This window comes from Podarcis muralis, chromosome 13 (assembly GCF_964188315.1).
Source record: "Podarcis muralis chromosome 13, rPodMur119.hap1.1, whole genome shotgun sequence".
NCBI lineage: Eukaryota > Metazoa > Chordata > Lepidosauria > Squamata > Lacertidae > Podarcis > Podarcis muralis.
The window spans coordinates 15,493,087-15,513,551 of NC_135667.1; the positions used below are offsets into that span (position 1 = coordinate 15,493,087).

A 20,465-nucleotide genomic window follows, 5' to 3' on the forward strand; every position below is an offset into this window, starting at 1 on the left:
AAGGCCTTCTCTGGTGTCCCCACCATACATGCCTGTCAGTCAGCCTTGCGCTGCCTCAGATACCACCTGGTGACAGTCTACAATTCAGTGATTCTATGCCTGCCACTAAGGACATGAGAAGCCCCCACCCTCAGCTGCCATTCAAGCCAAGTACAGCCTCAAGCCTCAGGCCTCTCTCTTGCTATGTTGAGTGTCCAAAGAGTATCCAGGTTCCCAGCCTGGCAAATCTATTTGTGTGCTGAAGCCATTCGCTTCAAAGCGACTTCCAAGGCCCAGCCTTTGCCCGGGTGATGCGCATTTATTTTTTGGCACTATTCCTATTTTATGAAACAGGCTGTATAAATATGTGCTTTTCTGTGTTCCGGTTCTGAGATTGTATGCCATCATGTGAATCAGGATTATTTGAACTAGCATGAGTGTATTAAGAGGAAACAAGACCCCACCCTTCTGCATCATCCTCTTCTGTTCCCTCCCCATTTACTCGCTTCCTGGTTCCTTGGGTGTTTTGGGTGGGGGACAGCATGAGAGGGAGGGTGGGGTGGGAGGTGCTGATTGATGCTATACTGTTAACACATCTCTGAGTGCTGCTATTCCCATCACTTCTTCGGCCTTTTATGTCTGAGACCAGACCAAACCTTCCCTGCTGTGATTAGTTTAGCACTTTACTGAATTACTGCCCCTTGTTAGCGCTTTAACAATGCAGCCTCCACAACCACACAGGCTGAAAAGAAATTAAAGCTCTGTGTTGGCAGAAGTTCGGAAGAGAGGTGCTTACTCTCTCAAAGCAGAGTTAGTACAATGGCAAATGCCTGAAGCACATTAAAACTTGGTTAGATTTTACATTTGCCCTTGTCCACCTTTAAATACCTTTCCACCACAAAAATACCTAGGCTAGAATAAATGACAGGCACTTAGCATTGCAAATAAGTGAAGATTTTATTCTCAGAGATTCTTGAGTTACAGCAAACACGTCTCCATCTGTCGGCAGTAAAATGAAGAAGGAGAAAATGTTCCAAACGACTTAAAAAGAAAGAAATTGGTTTCCTACAAAAGAATCCTGCTGTTTGCAGCAGGGTGGGAGTGGAGATTTTGTAATCTTTGGTAGTATGGCACTCTGAGTGAAGCTAAAATTTGACACCCCAAATGAATCTGCTCAGTGATGGATCTTCTCAGTTTTGTGCCCCCTCGGCTTGGTGCCCTGTGCAGGGGAGCCACCCACACAATGACACTGTCTGCAGACACTATCTCCATTCATGCATTTTTTTTCTTGCAGCTGTGAGCCATTGCTTGGCTGCTGCTTGTTCCAGGAATGGCAGAGAGAGAGAGAATGGAGGGAGCCTGCTAAAACCCACCCACTGGTAATTTTTGCTCAGGTCAACCCTTTCATGCATGCAAGTGTGAGTCAGTAACTGTGCATTGCAAAAAAGATACACATGGTCATCACGTCGTCGTCCCCCACATTGTATCTGAGCTGCTGTGTAACATGCAGACCTTCATCAGGTGCTGCTTTTTTATCCAGGTAAGAAAGTGATGGGATAAAAGCTTCACCTGTTGAATTTTCCCCTTTCATGAAGTGATTGCAGCTACAGCAGCCCTGCGGGGATGAAAACAAAAAAAGCTTTGAATCAACTTTTCAATGGAGGACTTGTTCCTCCTGAAATTGATTTGGAGTTGCCAACGTGGAGCCCACTGCCCACATGTGAACATAAAGGCCTTCCCAGGTGCACAGAGGGCCATCCTCCAAAATAAGGTGTGAAAGAAACTGTAGCCAAGAGAATAGGTTGTGGTATATGTGTGTGTTGCCCACAAGTTACTACAATTTACAAATGCGCCCATCACCCCAAAAAGGGTAGTGACCCCTGACTGATGCAGACTTCATACATATCACATCACAAACTTGTATCTCCCCCAAAAAGCTCGTCACAAGAGCCGTGTGAGATTGGGTTAGCATGAGAGATAACGGCTGAGCCAAGGCCTGCTTTACAAAACTTCATAGCTAGGCAGGAATTTGAATTTGTGTTCTCTCTCTAATCAAGTCAACCACTCCATCACATTACTGAGAAACAGAAAACTTCCTTCACACCTACCTGGGAAAAACCAACATGCCCTACAGACAACGCAGCTGCCGCTAGGTAGGAGAACTGGAGAAGGCACCTGCCGCTTCCTTTCTTGTCCCCCGAGGCACCTGCCCGCCCACGAGATGATGGGCCCCAGTTCACGTGCAGCGGGACAGGAAACCTTTAATTTTCCACTCGCTTCCTGAGAGACACTGAGTCAGACTTTTGCGCGTGTCATTTGACAAGCAACACAAAGCTTGGGAACTCCTGGAATGTACGGGGACTAAAGTGGCGTCCATAGCGTGAGAACGTGCGGCGTTACAAGCCAAGTCAACAAAAGAGGGATAAAATGGTGAGTGATACGATATGATTAGTGGCTCAAAAGATGTCTTCTTCATTCAAATCACCCTGTTAAGTTCAGTCCCGCCGCTCTCTCCTGCCTGTTTTTGTTTTGTTTTGCTGCATTCCCTTTTGTCTTCCTGATTTATAGTCCCTCAGCCTCAAAGCACTTCTCTCCTTCCATTCTTCCCCCTCATCTTGCACCTGTCAGCCTCTGACTTGCTCCAGGCATCCTGTCCTTTTTCCTGTATTTCTATTAATAGCAAAAATCTTCCTGGTCCTTAAGCTTTTTTTTCTCATAGTCAAAACAAGCCTTTCACCTCACTCTCAGAAACTGCACTCTCCACCAATGTTGTATTGCTAATATCTTACCCCTGAGCACTTAGACCTTTTGTGAACATTCCATGACAGCCAAGCAGCCCAGACAGTAGTGGGACAGTGTGTGTGTATGTGTGTGTGTTAAGTAACGGTGATAATTCACTTTAATGTGCAAAGTTAATATTGTTTGTCCTCACAACAACCCTGTGGGACTTGTTCCCTATGAATAAAAGAACTATGAAATACATTATTTGACTATGAAGAGCTGCAGGCATTGCACTGGCGGGCAACTAGTGTGAAGATGAGACCCTGCAAAGGCATGAGCAATATGGTAAGAAATTCTTCAGTACTCTGCATTTGCCAGTGCTGCAGGGAACAGTCCAAGGCTGCAGTGCACAATACAGCACAATGGGAGCTTTGCAGTACTACAGGGATTTCAGTGTGATCATGGGAACCAGTGTGGTCATTGTAAGAGGACTCAAAATGCAGTGAAGCACGAGCTGTGTCTTGTCATGCTGCTATGGGCATTATTGTATTATTCACCATGACAGAGGCTTACATCACCTGCACCTTTTGACTATGTACATTCACCTTTCAAACGGGAGTGCAGAAGCATCACGTTAACATGAGTGGAAAGAACTGTGACAATGAAGACAGGGCTCCAACCAAAATATTTTAACCTCAAATCTCACCTGAGCTATAAATTTCAAATGTGAGCTTGGGCAGGACAGTATATTTCTGCTGCTGCAATAAAAAAAAATGCATTTGATGCTGATCTGAGAGGGATGTTGTGGGAATCAAAAAGCCTTGCTTTGGGCATCTTAAACATATACAACTATATGTCCACGGGCATAGCCAGGATTTTTGTTGGGGGTGGGCAGGACTTTTGTTGGGGTGGGGGCAGAACCGATGTGATTGGTCAGTTAGTTATTTAAGTATTTCTATTGTTTTACTTGATCTAGGGAGGCAGCTGCCCCCCTCTGCCCCCCTGGCTACGCCCATGTATATGTTTCTCCCCATCCCCACCCCACAGTATTCTAGAAACAATAGTTTAAGGGGTAGAATTGAACATCAAGAAGTTCGGCTCTCACAGATGATATGAGACACCAAACACTTTACATCAGATTGTGGCTCTCAGCACAGGCCACTATTCAGTGTTAAGCACCCAGGAGAGCCAAACCAACATGGGACAAAAAAATCTGAGGTGTTCTGGAGCCTGCCTTGGAGTATTTAAAGTGCAGGTGAGGGGAGGGAAAGCCTGTGGCCCTCACTCGACTACAAATCCCTGACCAATGGCCATACTGGTTGGACTCCCAGTATCTCATGCTTAATAGTCTATAAGTTTTGTTTGTGTGTGTATACATATGTGTGTGTATGTATATATAGCAACACACCTAACTTTTGATTAAAATAATACAAGTAAAAGGTTAGATCAGTGGTTCCCAAAGTGGGTGGTGGTGGTAGGGTTATCTAGGCAGATGCCAAGTGACAAGTGGGCAGCAGGGGGGTGCTGGAGGGGTAAATAACATTCAGACCTTCAAAAGCTGGTATTAATCAAGTTCACCCGTTTCACTGAGTTAACTAAACTAAATAGCTTTAAATGGACTTTGAATAAATGCAATTAATTGTTACTATTTGGAATATTATTGTGGTTGTCTTTGTCAGTGGGCTGTGCAAAATGCTCTTCTGGATAATGCTTTGTAGAGGGTGCACTGGGGATGAGTTTGAGTTTATGGAACCAAGCAGACAGTGGCCTAAAAAAGTTTGCAAGCCACAAGGAAGTAGACCAGCCTCTGGCCCCAAGGGAAGGGCCAGTAGCCCCTCTCACAGCTGCTTATTTAACACTAGCATAGAAAATCAGCTTCACTTGGAAGGCCTCCCCTTCCCCCTCCTCTTATTTACATATCTAACCTCTTGGTTGGCCCCCCTCCCCTAAATTAACACCACAACAAGCTGTTGCCTTAAGGGCCCTAAACAGAACAAAGCAAATAATGCTGGACTAGATGGGCCTTCCTATGTTAAAATGTTGGGTGGGCCTCTCCTGCCTCCTTCCACACTCGTACTTGGCAGCCCAGATGCTAATAATAATAATAATAATAATAATAATAATAATAATAATATTTTATTTATATCCCGCCCTCCCCAGCCAAAGTTGGGATCAGAGCAGCTAACAACAGTAAAATGATACAACATTCTAAAATCATTTCATTATAAAATCAGTTCAAATCAGATCAATGGCAAGCATTGGGCTAGAGTTCTGTGAGGATTGCCAAAGGAGGGAGTCAGGCTGCGCCCTGGCCAAAGGCTTGGTGGAACAGCTCTGTCTTGCAGGCCCTGCGTAAAGATGTCAAGTCCCGCAGGGCCCTTGTCTCTTGTGACAGAGCGTTCCACCAGATCGGAGCCGCAGCCAAAAAAGCCCTGGCTCTGGTGGAGGCCAGCCTAACTTCCCTGTGGCCAGGGACCTCCAAGATGTTTTTGTTTGAAGACCATAAGGTCCTCCTTGAACCACAGTTCCCACCATCCCTGGCCCCTGGCCCCACTGGCTAGGAATGATGGGAGCTGTAGTCCCCCTGCCCACCCCCAAGACAACAAGGGCGTGGCGGGCCTGGAAAAAGTCACCAAGTTCAGAGGAGGAGGCGGGGCGAAGCCGCCGAGCCTGGGCAGGCAGGTGAGCAAGGTAAAAACATGCAAAGGAGCCACAGGAGAGGCAGCTGACTGGCTCTGGCTGAGAGCCCGTCCCGTCACCAACAGGTTGGGTAACTTGTCCATCAGCCGAGGAAGGCAGAGTCCCGAGCGCAGCCTCCCTCCTTCATTCCACCTGCCGGCGGGACTACCTGGAGGAGCTCACCTGGCGCGCTCTCGCTCCCTCGCGCACACACGCACACCTGCGCGCCTGACTTCAGCTGCGGGTCTCGGCGACGCACCGGGGACCAAAGGAAATGGGGACTTTGCTGGGAGGCCTGGGCCTCCTGCTCTTCGGCTCTGGTGAGTACCGGGCAAAAAGAAGCGCCTCTGTCTCCGGAGATTTAGCCTGCCTCCCTTCCTCCTCCTTTCCCAGCACCGCGGTGCGGGTTGGGCGCTGAGTTCCCGCCACCCGCGCCCAGCCCTTTCGCCTGCCGGTCGTTTCCCATCTCTTGCGCTCCCATTTTCAGAGCCGTGGCCGGTTTGGCAAGCACCAGGGGAAAGAGCTGCAAACCGGCCTTTTCCAACTGTTGGGCTGTCTGGAAGTGTGCGTGGCGAAGGTGCGATGCAATGGGGGTCAAGTTTCAAGTCCTCACTGAGGTGGCTTTTGAGACTCCCCGCCACCTGCTTGCTTGGAGCAATAGCCTAGCCTGCGTGACTTGGTCAGAGGACATTGAGGCAACCCCCAAGCTGAGCCATCCTGTGTTATGCGTTAGGGTGGCGGTAGGATAACATGGCGTTTTGTCATGGTATCTGTGGAGTGATTCATTCTTCCTCAATAGTAACCTGTGGCTATATATGCCAATTTCAAAAGGGCTCTGTTGTTTTAGTATTGCCACCCCTGTACCTAGGATCTGCAGAGGCTGAGTGTAACTGTTGTACACAAGAAAAGGTATTCTGGACATGCTCAACGGCATTCTTGTCGGGGCTTGTGGCTTTGCACCATTTTTAAAAAATTCATCACTGCGTGACATATGTAGAGCTTAAAACTGAACTCCGGAGCAGTGGCATATTGTTAAAAAAAACAAACACGCCCCAAAATTTATCAGCACACATACCCTAGCCTAGATGAGTTTTATTGCACTGTTAAATTGTAAGGAGGGTAACCATGACAACTGTTAAAAGGAATCCTCGAAAATAATGGAACATATGACAAGCCAGCGTGGCACGTTTAAGTTGGTGGTTGGGGAGCAGGTTCTGTTTATGTGTGGAGGGGAGGTAGGGGTGTGTTTGTGTGTGTGTGTGTGTGTGTGTGTGTGTGTGCACAGTGACTGGTGGTCTGATGGCCTTTTAAAGTGCAGAATTGAAACACACCCCAGCCTTTCTTTCCTTCCTTCTTGAAAGCAGTGTATGCATGGTTGGGGGTGGAATAGGTGCCACATTCCTAGAGGACAAAGGTCCTTTCAGTCTTGGGAAAACACACAGAGAAAGGGAAGGGGAAGAAGAGAAGTATCTTCCTTGGAACTTGTCCCAAGTAAAGGAGCCATGGTGGGTTTTTTCTCCTTCTTCTGTTGGAGCTCCTGTGACTTTAATGGAAAACAGGAGAAACTGCATAAGTGAATTGTTCATAATTCATGCTGCGACTTCATACTGGAAAGGACTGCACCTGCTGAATTTCTTCCTGCCATGCAAATGTTAAAAGCACAGAAGTTCTGCCCGGGAGGAAAAGGTTGCAACTGGATATAGAAAAGTTATCTACAGATGGTGCTCAATGGAAGGCATACACTCTAATCTGAAACACCCTATTGTCTTCTCCAAGATAAGTGAGAGCTGGTGTTAGTTGTTCCTTTGTCAAAGAATAAGACTTTAGGGCTGAGTCCTTTCTCAGAGGCTTGGGAACACAGTGGGGTCTAGTGAGCTGGTGGACAAATCTGGCCTAGGAGCCAAAGGGCATAAAGCCTTTTTTGTTGCTGCTCCGTCAACACTCTTTTTCAAACTCTTTTTCAAACAGCGCAACCCACTTGTGAAACTTCCGTTATCTATCTGACAACCCCGAAACTCTTTGTAACCTGACACCCTTGGGAAAAGTGGCTGGAAGCCAAGCAGTTGAGAACAGTGGAGTTCAGGGTATATATATGTGTGTGTGTAAGAGAGGGAGAGAATATGATCTGTGCAAATTCTTCATTGGGGTGTGGGTCCAGTGCTGACCTCAGCCTCTGGCAAGAGTGACTCTGTTTCCAAATGTAATAAAGGAACAAGAGTCAGGGTCTCTCGTCTGGAATTTCTTATTTGACCAAGACTTATTAAGGTGGAATTCTGACACTTGAATTCAGCAGCAATGCTCCATTCCCTAGAACATGATAAGGCCACCTCTGAGCATGTGCAGAGTACTTCTTTCTTACCACTAAAGAATTATGGCCAGGCTCTATCCGTGGGATTGTAGAGTGGTATTTTCTCCTCCTGGCACCTCTCTTCTTAGAAACTTGCTTCAGTATTCACAGTGAAACTTGCAAAGCATGCAGGGCAGAATCATGTTAGTTCAAGTTTATTGTAGAACCTGCAATAAATTGCTGTAATGCTGCTGTTCAGGATACTGGTCAGTCATGTCTTTTTCCTAGGATACCCCATTCCCTTGTCCTAGGTTCCCTGTTCCCCTCTCAACAGATGCTTGGTCTGTTGCCAATGAGCTCATTTGGTCTTCACTGAGCTGTTTGGGGGGATTGCCCTCTCTCCAGGTTTTCCCCTAAAGCTTTTTTTGTTCTTCAGCAAATCTCTGCTAACACATCCCTCACGGCATGGCCTGTAAACATCCTCCACATTCCTAACAGAGAGACAGAAATTTTTACTGTGGGGCTTCTTTCCTTGTTACTGCAACTCCATTTCCCGTAAAGCTTCACCTGTTGAAATTCTGTCCGTCACGTAGCTGTGAAAGGTGTTCTCTAGAAAGAGAATAAGGCAAACTGGAACTTTCCAGGTCAAAATGTGACATGTTGGAAGTGTATTGATGGGAACTCTACTGAATGGCACAAATTTGCCCCGGGGATGAATTGAGAAGGGCACCTTCAACAGCCTGGTGTCCTGCAGGTGTGCCCTGGCTGACACGGCTGAGCCCCAGGAGGTGGGGTAGAGCAAGAGGGCAAGGATAGTTCAGGCTGGTTTCTTTCTGTGACATTTTGTCTCTGAGGGTGGGGCAGGCTCGGACGTCATTGGTAGGTTACCCAACCAGTTGGGCCTGCCTCTATTTTTAAATGTCCTACTTGCTCATCTCACCGCAACCTCTTGATGGCAGAGCCAAAATAGCTGCAGTGTGTGTATGAGGACTCAGCTTGTTTTGTGGGGCCTTTGTTGGTGTCTGTTTGTGGGTGGAGGTCTCTGTTGTTGTTGTTTTGATAGTTCAGCTGAGTAAGTCCACCAAAATCTGGGCCAAACCCAGGATATTTTGAGGGCCAATGGAGACTAGGTGCATGCTGAATGTAGCACCCCCTAGAGGGTTGCTATCTGTTTTCACTTAAAAGCACTGTCACGGGAGGTCAGAGTTGGTGGCTCAAAAGTACTTTTGAGTTGGTGGCTCAAAAGTACCAACAGAACACAACTGGGCCTCTTGCAAGAGGATTTTCATGCTTGAGAGCCCAGTTCAAAACCTGCTAATTCTAGTGTTCAACATTACGTAGCTGGAAGATACAGTGGTACTTCGGGTTAAGTACTTAATTCGTTCCGGAGGTCCGTTCTTAACCTGAAACTGTTCTTAACCTGAAGCACCACATTAGCTAATGGGGCCTCCTGCTGCCACCGTGCCTCCAGAGCACGATTTCTGTTCTCATCCTGAAGCAAAGTTCTTAACCTGAGGTACTATTTCTGGGTTAGCGGAGTCTGTAACCTGAAGCATATGTAACCTGAAGCATATGTAACCCGAGGTACCACTGTACAAGATGAGGCCAACCGCAAATGTCTGTTAAGGAGAGAGAAAAATGCTTTGGGCATCAAATGTGGCTTAGGCATTCTTTGTCTACTTGTATCAGAGTTCCCATGACGGGGCCTTTTCAATAGTGGTGCTGCAAAACTCTCTCCCTGTGAATTTTTGCTGGACCTTTTTCTTTTAGGGTTTATTGAAGACTTGCTTTGTTTCAGCCTGCCTTTTATACCACACTTGTATTTGTTTAATGTTGCTTTGGATGTGGCTTTATCTGCTGCTCCTTCCGATTGATTTGTGCTTCTGATAATTCTGCATGCTTCCTATTTCAATTGTTGTTTTAATTCCGTAAGCCCCTTTTTGGTACAAAAACAAGTAAATTGCGCAAAACTCTTACCAACTTGACCAGAAGATGCCCTTTCCAGATTAGAACCAGCAGCCCCTAGAGCGTTGGCCCCTTCTAAGTTGGAAACTTATGATGCAGACTTCATAGGACCTCAAGGGACTTGCTGTGGCAACAGCATGTAAACATTGGCACCAAGTCATATTTTAATTATGAAAGAGGAGGTCAACAAACAGGCCACTGGGGTTTAATGGCTAAGATGCTTTTTATTCCTCAAAGAGCCATTTCAGTTTTCAGATTAGTTGTGACAAAACCATATTGCTCTGAGGTGCGTTTTAGATATCTGCTTGCCCAGTGTTTGATCATCCAGAGAACCAGAAAGAAACCACCTGGCCTGCTCTTGTGTCTTTAAGATAGGGATAGGGAACCTATAGGGCACCAACATCTGGAGGGCCATGACTCCCATCCCTGACCATTAGCTATGTTGTCTGGGACTGATGGGAGTACCAACAACATCTGTAGGGCCTGGGTTCCCCCATCCTTACTCTTAACTGCAGCTCAGGGTGCAGAAACGGGCAGAGGAAGTTTTGGACAGCATAGAAATACTAATTTCCCATTCCTGTCTGCATACTGACCTGTTGTGAAAGGCAGAGATTCAGTTGGTTGAAAGTTTGCAATGCTTCCTCAGAAGCTAAAAGGAAGACCTTCCTTGGAATGCCATAAGGTGGCCACCAACTTCGATGGAGACAAGAGGGGAATAGACAAATGGATAAGACTGTCAATGGCTACTAGCCAAGATAGCTATATATTGCCTCCAGGATCAGCAGTGGGAGTTTGCTCAGACACCCAATTTTGCGTTAACAAAAAAGTCAGGAAATGAAATGGCCAATGCTGTCCATCATATATATTTTTTCATAAGCACAAAGCGGCTGACATTTGAAAAACAAAAATGTGTGGAAACGCAAGCCTTGACAACTCAAGCCTTGTAGAGGGGCTAAATATAGCCTTATCCTTGATGATGCCTTCGGGGAGGAAACTGTCAAGAACTTCTTCATTCTCATTTGCCTATTCAGGTTCCCCTCTTCTCCCTCTCCGTGTCCTCAGTTACTCGCTGGCTGGCTGCTCTCCCAAGTCTGCTCAGACTCATCTCCCAGGAATCATCGACACTGATGGATTTTAGAAAGCCAATCTAGGCCGACGAGCAGGGCGGGAAACAAATCCTTGGGAAGCCACTGCTGTGGCAAGAGAAACTGGGGCAGCAGGAGCAGAGAGGCACACCCTGGCTTCCTTCTCATAGGTTGTAGAAAGTACAGCCTAGGGAGGAAACGTCAGAAAGGCCTGGGAGAAATCACCTTTCTCTCTTCGTCAGCATGACAACGTCCTCTGGTGTGTAATTTCCAAAATGAAACATGCATGGGGCCTGATGTGCTCAGAAACTATGACTTTTGCAGCCACTTTTTTTTCTTTCCCCCGGGTGGCAAGCTGTGCCTATTGCAACAGAGGAAAAATTCTGTAGGTGCAGCTTCCTGGTCTGGAGGTGCAGCAGCGAGGGAAGGTTATTCCTGTGTAATTTCTGACTGCTGCTCATTTGCACATACCTGCCTTGCTATCTGACCTTTCTGACCTGGGATTGAAGCGCCAGTCTATACGATTGGCAGAATCAAGTGGTATTTTGGTAGAGCTTTTCTTAGGCTGCACCACTTTGGGCTGCCATGCCGGTTTCAAGTCAGAATGCTATTTCACTGAAACAATAGCATGTTAAAAGAAGGGTTGTACCTAGCCTTGTCCTGTGTGCAGAAATTTTTCTTTCTCCTTGAGGGAGCAATCTGTCTCTCACTCATTCACTCTGGAGCCTGAAATCATACAATCGGAACAAGCACTCTGCTAGATTTCCCCAAAATTCTCAGAAATATTCCAGCAACTCTAGCATGGGGAAGGGTTTTAGTGAATTGTAACAGATCAATGTGGAGGACAGGATTCTTGTGTTTGATTACTTGAGACAAAGTGAGGCCTGGTGACTCTTAAAGACGTTGCAGTACTCGGAAACAGAAACATAAAAGTGGGATCTTGATCAGGCAAATGTTGGTTCATATGTAGTGCTAAGCTAAACCATGGCTTAAGGCAAATAAGCCAGCATACATCTCCTCCTCCTCTGGTGGTTCTGCTGTTGCACTTCTTTGAATTAAACTTTAGTTTAGCATGTCCAAACCCATAAGCTGTAAACCCTAGAACAAACCTTGGTTATAGCTCACCCTTTGCTGGAGCAAGAGAGACCATGAGCCTGGGTTTGGACATGATAAGCCAAACCATGGTTTGGCTCAGAGCAACACAGCAACAAGAGGTGCAGAGAAGGAGCACAGCAGCTATGACCCTTTTCCAGGAAGCGGCATGTTTGTTCATTGCATTAAGGCTAAGGATCGTCTTAGTGTTGAAGTGCAAACTAGGTCATAGCTGGAATGAGTTTTCAAGTAATTTGTTTTTTGTTTTGTTTTTAAATGTGAAAATATTTAAGTGCTGTTTGTTTTATTGTAATCAAAATGTTGCAACTTGTCTTTATAACTCTACTTCTTTTTTAATTTCACAGTATTCTTCTCATGCTCCCACTCTGCTGCCATTGGAGCCAACAGCACCCAACCAGGTAAGATATTTGAATTTTGCATGAATGGGTGTGAATTTTTATTTTATTTTTTAAAAAGAACAACACTGCACACCATTAAGTATGTCAACAATGGACATACATTGATTACCTTCCCTGTTTTCTCATATATTAATTTAACCCTCCCTCCTCTGCTCATACCAATTATTATTTAGGTTCCAAATTCACTTCCTAGAGTCTAGAAAGCAACTTTTTTACACTTAAAACCCTTCAACACAGTAGGAATCTTCTTCAGTCAGCTCCGTGGCCTCTGAGATTTCAGTAGGCATTGTGCATGCACATTCAGTCACATCACTGCAGCCATATAAGGTCTCCAAATATAGGCTTCCATATTTAAAAATGCAGTTCTGAGAGATTTTCAGAATGCCTTTTCTACCTCTTATTGAATGGTGGGGACACCGAAAGCATATAGGAACCACTTTCAGGGTTCTTCTTACAGTCAAGCAGTATATAAATTATATGAACGAATAACATAGGAAGCTGCCTTATACCAAATCATACCTTTGGTCAGTTTAGCTCAGTATTGTTTACACTGAGTCCTGATGGCTGCCTGGGATTTTGGGCAAAAGCTTTCCCAGGCCCTACCTGGAGACACCGGGGATTGAACTTGGGAACTTCCACATGCAAGACAGATAGATGCCCTTCCAGTGAGCCATGGGCCTTCCCCACACAGAAGGAGAAACATAATAGGATGCAGAGCCGTGGGTACACAAGCCCATCATATTGTCTGATCGTCGTGTACAAAAGAACATGTGATGTGGGTGATTTCTGGAACGTCTTTTCACTCTGCAAAATGTCTTTATGTCTGCAGGATTCTGTGGAGTGCCCGCTATGGGGCGAATCATGGGTGGCATGAACGCCGAGCATGGGCAGTGGCCCTGGCAGGTATCCCTGACCAGCAGCAGCGGCGGCCGTCACCTCTGCGGAGCGTCTCTCATTGCCCCCCAGTGGCTAGTCACAGCGGCACATTGCTTCCCTGCGTAAGTGCAAGGCATCTGTGGAATAAGATGCTGTTGTGGGTGTTGGGGAAGAGAGCAGGCAATGCCTTTTGGATAGGAAGTTTAAATCAGGCATAGGCAAACTCGGCCCTGCAGATGTTATGGGACTACAACTCCCATCATCCCTAACCAACAGGACCAGTGGTCAGGAATGATGGGAATTGTAGTCCCAAAACATCTGGAGGGCCGAGTTTGCCTATGTCTGGTTTAAATAATAGAAAGCTGGTGAGGCATGCAGACATTATCCTGCAGCCTTCGAGAGTAATTCGAGAGCTTGGTTTACTGATGAGGATGCTAAAAATGTTGGCTTTAGCATTTGAATGGTGCTTCCGAGTGTTCAAAGCACTGCCAGAAGATAATGAACCGGTATGTAAAATTTGAAAAGACCCTGAAAGGTGGGCCTGTGCTATTATATATATATATTTCAGATAGTGAGGGTTGAGAGAGAATGGTTTTTCCAACACCACCTATGGCAGAGACGAGATTTGCAATGGAGACCTCATCCTCCCCACTTCATAACTCATCACTTAGTCTCATAGGAGCTATGCTATGTTAGATTTTAATCAGTACCTATAGGTCCAGGAAAGACAAAAGTATCCCCTGTGTGTCTGCCTAGTGCTAATTAATTAACAAACAACTCCGAGGTCTCTGCTTTCCCTCTTATGGTTCTGTATCTCTAACGTGGACAGCCCTTCCTAGATCGCTTCTGAAAAATGGGGAGACACATTCATGTAGAATGGCCCTTACAACCACTAGGGAGAGGGCCTTTTCAGTAGTGGCTCCCTGGCCAATGGAGCAGGCTTCCCAGTAAAGCTTGCTTGGTGCTATATTTGTGGTATTTTTAGTTTCAGAATATTTTCTAAATAACTCTTGCAATCTGGGTCTTTCAATATTTTTTTTAAAAATATATTGCCTTAATTTGGGCTGTGTGTGATGAATTTTGTTTTTCACATATTTATCTTTTTGAATTTATGGTTTCATGGCTTATTTGTATCAAAATGGTTTTCTTATTTCTCATAAGCTTCCCAGATAACTTTATGGGGCAGAATACAAATGTCATAAACAAGGTCAATCCATGACTGCCCTCCGTGCAGGTTAAATGGAATCTCCACGTTAAGAAAAGTTCACCTCTAAATACTAGTTTCTGGGGCAGAATTAAATGGAAGACTGTTGCTTTCACTCCCTCCCCATGTGCTAAAGACATCAGTCTGGCTACCATTGGATATGTGATCCCTAGTACAGGTACTCTTAGACCCTTAGCAACGACCTCCTTTTGCATCTTAGAAATGCATTTTAATACGAGCATATTGCTTCCTCTCCTTTTTGCAGGAGGGCTGAAATTGAAGACTACGATGTCATCCTGGGGGTCCATCGGCTGAATGACCCCCCAAACGACCTGCAAGTTATGCAGGTGGAGCAAGTGATTAAGCACCCTGACTACGTGGAAGAAGAAGGCTCTAAAGGGGACATTGCCCTGGTGAAGCTCAAGAAGGCAGTGAACTACAGCCGAACAATCCGGCCCATCTGCCTGCCCGCCTCTTCTGTCGTCTTCCCGGCCGGCATGAAATGCACCGTCACCGGCTGGGGGAACGTGCTTGTATCCAGTAAGGAAGAAATAGTTTTCCTATTGGAGTCATGGTCCTTAGAGTGCCGGAACTTGTTCTGGCACTATGATGCGACCACATCTGGAATGGGGGGGCACAGCTAATCCTCTGTAATGCCATGTTTCCCTTGTGCAGTCAGGGCTCAGTCCCCATCTCTCTCCTCCATCCCCTCCACCCAAAAAGGCCTTCATATCTCAGCATGGAGGCTTAGGCCTGGGGGACGTGAAGAGACAATGAAGTGGTTTCCTCTGCATATGGCATGAGTGCCTTCGTCCGTATCTTGATGCAGACAGAGCCTCAGCTGAAGGAAAGGAGTCCGTAGCTGCAGATTAGGGAGTCTGGCTTCCAGAATGACCAGGCACTTATTCATCTGCACTCCCAACACAAAGGCAAACACCTAGCCACCCGGGACACAAAAAGAGGCTGGTCCATTAGAGTGAATGGGGAGCTGCCCCACTAACCTCAGCCTGCCCTTAGCCAGGCCCCACTTGCTCTGCAGCCTTGCTTCCAGTCAGCCCAGGAGTGGCACCAGCTTTCAGCATCCTCCTCCTCCTTGGACTCGGTGTTGCTCCTCGTAGAACTTGGCAGAGAGGAAGACAGGGACAAAATTAGATTGAGTCGCCTTTGCCCACCATTGCTGCTGGCTGCACCTACTGCTGGCCTCCTGCCCTACCAGTCCCCACTGCAGGATGGCCTTTCTCCACACCTGGGCACTGACTCTGAGTTTCGTTTCTTCCTTTAGCAAGCCTCCCCACACCCAAGACGCTGCAGCAGCTTGAAGTGCCCATTATTGGGATAGACACTTGCAAGTGCCTGTACAGGCGAAACCCTGATCCTGCGGATCCCCTCACCGTCCACGACGACATGATCTGTGCTGGCTTTGCTGAGGGGATGAAGGATGCATGCCAGGTGAGATCAGGCAGGTGGAGAGGGGAGGCTGGGGGTGCCCGTTCATTGAGGAAAAGGGGTGGCATTTTAGAATGAGGCAGTGAGAGCCAGATTCGGCACTGTACAAAAGGCCAAGGCTGATGGCCTTTTGATGTCTAGCTTCAGCCAGCACCTGTTTATACATTGCATAGATGTCTGGAAAGAAAATGCTGTAGCAACTCATGGGTTAGAACCCTCTTTTCTTGTATAAACATGCACTATGCCCCCTTTTTTCCCTTGGTTATGAGGCACTTTGTAGCCCTTCTCATATACTTGTGTCTATAAGTGATCATGTGACAGGCTGGAGGCAGTTTTTGCCAGTCCTGCACTGCGCCATCTTTATTCCACGTAGAACAGGGTATAGAGTCCTTTTTTGGCCCAGTGAACCAGATCTTTTTTCTCCCTCCCTGACTGCTCTGGCTGGCCAAATTTGCTAGGTGAGCAAAATCACTCACCCACCTGTCAGCCACCTGAGATTTTATTGAAGTTGGCTAGCAGGGTAGGGGAGAAGAGAGTCATAAAGCAGGATTGAACTCCTTGCCCTTCAGCGGATGGGCGGGAGTGTTTGATCCTGATTTCTGCAGGGATCAACTGTGCCAATGAGTTCCTGACAGGAAACTTGCTCACCCGACTGAGCTAAGCAGGACCAAACTCCTGCCTGTCAGCTGATGTCACCTGATTGAGACCTGATTCCAGGGTTGTTCTGGAAAAACTGCCTTGTGGGCTTAGCCGGAAGCCCTGGCAGGCTACGACTGGCTGATGGGCTAGGGTTTCTCCATCGCAATGTAGGTGGGGACCACGTTGAATAGTTCTTGGGGGTATACTTTGGGTAATGCCGACCCCCTTAACTCACTTGGATCCTTCCAAATAGCTGCCTGTGGATGAGTATTCTCAAGTCCAGCTGCTCACAGTCAGCCTTCTGGCATTTCCCTCATTGGAAGAAGTGAGGTTACAGGGAAACACAGGGCCTTCTCGGTAGTTGCACCTGCACTGTGGAACGCCCTCCAGTCAGATGTCAAGGAAATAAACAACTATATGACTTTTAAAAGACATCTGAACGCATCCCTGTATAAGGAAGTTTTAAATGTGTTCTGTTTTACAGTGGTTTTATAATTAGTTGGAAACCAGAGTGGCTGGGGCAATGCAGTCAGATGGGTGGCATATAAATTATTATTTTTATTTATTCCCAATCTAATAACCATTCCCCCCCCCCCAGGGTGACTCTGGAGGACCCCTTTCCTGTCGTATTGGCAATGCTTGGTTGCTGGCCGGAGTGGTGAGTTGGGGGGACGAATGTGGAGCCCCCAACAGACCTGGTATCTACAGCCGCATCTCTACCTATGCCGACTGGATTCAGGCAAATGTTCCAGAGGTGCAGCTCAGCCAAGTGACCTCCGATGTGCAGCCCATTTCAGAGGAGGGCATGTGCTCTGACACTCCTGACACTAGCGGGCCTGGACCTTACGATGACATCCAGCCTCAGCCAGGCTGGTCCCGTCCCATCAAGCCAACAAACCCTGCCTCGGGCAGCGCTGCGTCCTGGGCCTGCATGTCCAGCCTGCCTCTTCTTGTCCTCTTCCTTCAGACCTTCCACTATTTCTTATGAATCGTCCCTCCAGTGGGCCAAATGACTGATTGTGTAGCGGGGGGAGAGCAGTCCCTTCCTACTCCATGCTCAAGTGGGTGGTCCCACTATTTCACATTCTGCCATGCCTCAGGTTTTTCCGCTTTGCTCTCTGGAAGCATGTGATGCTCTTGGTACGATTACAAAACGGCAGCCTTGTTCTGGAGAAGAGGGTTTCGCCAAGCCACGAAGGTTCAGTCCAATGTGCACTCGAGGTCTGCTTAGTATATATACCTTACATTCCAGCTTGCTGTTTCGTTCTTCCCTTTTGTTCCCTTTGACATGTTAATTTATGACAAACCGCCCCCCCCCCCCGGGCCTGCTGCTGGAGAACTTGCCCTGCCTCAGCACAATTGCAGAAGCCATGAATGGCAACCACCTCTTTGTTGAGGGCAGACTCACATTAAGTTGTCTTTGTCTCCTCATCATGCCAGGTCCTGATCTGCTCTCTGGGTCTTGTTTCTCACTAATCCTGGATTTCACAGTTGTTACCAATGTATTCTTCACCCAAATCCATTTATCTCGATCTGCCTTCTGGTTACCGCCCCTCAGCTTCCCTCCAACCTTTCCAGCCTCTAACAGGGTGCCTCCGTGGTTCTTTTTGCGGTCTTTGCTCCTGCTAACCATTGCAGCTTCAATCCTGAGAGGCTCCACACAGATTCTACTGGCACACCAGTGGTTTTGCTGCCTGGTCTCATCCTGGAATGTGAGTTGGCTCCCTCTAAACCAAATCATTTAGCTGAACCCTACACCTGTTTCTTAGGGTCCAGTTCAAACCATTGTCCAATATACCACTGATTCCGATACCTCATGGAGTTGGGTATAAACTATACCCTCAAACACCCCCTTCTGTGGTGACATGGGGGGACCCCCTCTCCAAGCTGGCCTACTGGCTGGAGGTAGTGTGGAGTGTCATCTAGGGAGCCCAACCGACGCAGCTTTTGTGTTAAAGCCTCAGTAGTCCACTGTGATTGGATCAAGACCAGTGTTAAAGAAGTGATACTCAGCGATGTGTCTGTGGAAGCAGCATCGGTCTCTAGGGGATCTGTGACGCTCCAGGTGGCTTCATGGCACCCAATCTGCTTTTTGCTTCCTGGATTCTTACGGCCCTTGACACGTGTGTTTGGGGGCAACTAAGACATCATGTTTTCCCGATGCCTCCTTGAAGCTCAAGACTGAAAAGATGGAGTGACGGGACCGAACCATGTTTCTTAATTAGCTGCCACATTTTGACCCCTGGCTGGGGACTTGGTCAACTTTGTGTGCTGACCGGACTGCAACTTCCCTTGACTGGCTTGGATTCTTTGAATGGTAACCTCACTTATGTTTCTGTGCGTGATCAATGAATCTCTCCACTGGTGGAGTGTGTGCATTTGTGTGTATGTATGTATGTATGTATGTATGTATGTGTGTGTGTATATATATATATATGTGTGTGTGATAAAAAGTTGCGGGAAACATAATCAGGGCAACATTACTGCTAAATGAAATGTCCTGCCTTAGCTTGAAGATTTATTTATGATGCAGCATGACTTGCATGTGAGGCAGAAATGGAATGGGACTGCTTTATGTAAGTTTGCTGCTGCCGAATCAGACATATTATTGGTCTTCCCTGACAACCTGTATTTGCACATCTTTTTAAAATAAGTATGTAAGCATCTATTTGTTTATTGGGAAGGATGAGAATCAGATGTTGCTCTCACAATGAAGGGTTTTTAATAAAGCAAATACTAATTCTAAAGTGGTGGCAGTAGTTGTGTTAACTTCCACCGCTGTCCTGAGCGCCGACTGAATCCAGAGACAAATTCCGCATGTTAAGGGGCTGCTTGCAACACTTGAAATACCTGTGTACAGAGGTGGGGGAAAATTCCTTTGGAAGTGGCTGCATAATGATAAGACCAGGTTCACAGGCTTATGGGAGTTGCTCCATTTTCTACTGGAACTGAAAGTGAACTAACCAGAGTCCCAGCAAGATAGTCACTAAGGCGACAGACAGAATGCACTCCATAAGCCATGCATTCTGTTACAGCTGGCCCAGTGGCATGGCAGCCAAGTTCACAGGAAAGGCTAAAGCCTGATTTCCGCCCTATCCACCTGGCAAAGATACTGTGGACACCTAAGCATGGCAACTGTAAAAAAATGTTTAGCACCTAACTAAACATGACAGTAAGTTGCGCAGAACACGCTCACAGCTCAATAAAAATGCGTAGGATTGCATTAGTAGCCACCACTAAGCCATTACTGTAAAATAGAGACACCACAAAGTAAGCTGTTGGTACTTTCACTTACATGGAATTAAATCATGATAATGCTGCACTCCTTTGCAATAACACTACACTAATTATGATAAGACAAAAACATGATTCTAACGATTAACAACACATTTATTGTGTCACTATATAGACTAGAATGTGCTTATGCTACAAAAAAAAAACATGCCTAACCATGTCTACTCACAAGTAAATGCTACTGGGTTCAATGGCACTTACCAAGTAAGTGGGTTTAGGATTGCAGCCTAAATGGTAATCCCGATATAATTTACTGTTTAAATCCTGTAATAAGAAGCAAGTCCACAAAATAAATTGGCTAGAAAGAAATCTGGCATATAGAAGGTATTCTGCAAATGTTCAGTGGCATTTTAAGAAGTGAAGCTGTCTTTTTAAGCATTCCAGCTGTTGTTGAATATCACTCCCTTGAACCCTACAGGTTTAGACCTTGCACCAAATTCAGAATTCCACCTGGTACATTTTACACCATGCTACAACAGAAGCTGCATCAAGGTGAATTGCCTGAGTTACAGATCAAGGAAGGCTGTCAGAGGAATTCCTGCGTCACTTTCTAAAGCGGTCACTCACTTCATGGTGTGTTTTTGTGTGTTTCTATTCTAGAAACATATACATGAACAAGTGATGCCAGGATATCAGACGACACACTTGCACTCAACAGGGGCCTGCTTTGGCTCTCCTACTTCCCAGTACAGGTAGTACAGCAATAAAGCAGACAGTGGCAGATTTCCAGGATCCTGAATATATGTTTTCAGTATGGCCTAAAGCCTCCACACCTTGCC

At 46.5% G+C, this 20,465-nt stretch overlaps 1 protein-coding gene across 1 annotated transcript; it reads left to right on the forward strand.

The window, feature by feature from the left end:
- The first annotated feature begins 5,252 nt into the window (after positions 1-5,252).
- PRSS8 (serine protease 8) lies at positions 5,253-19,139 on the forward strand. The gene is made up of 6 exons (XM_028704174.2): positions 5,253-5,699; positions 12,174-12,227; positions 13,057-13,225; positions 14,573-14,847; positions 15,590-15,756; positions 16,991-19,139. The coding sequence occupies exons 1-6, from the start codon at positions 5,654-5,656 to the stop codon at positions 17,378-17,380; spliced, it is 1,101 nt and encodes a 366-aa protein (XP_028560007.2). The 5' UTR covers positions 5,253-5,653; the 3' UTR covers positions 17,381-19,139.
- Positions 19,140-20,465: the final 1,326 nt, after the last annotated feature.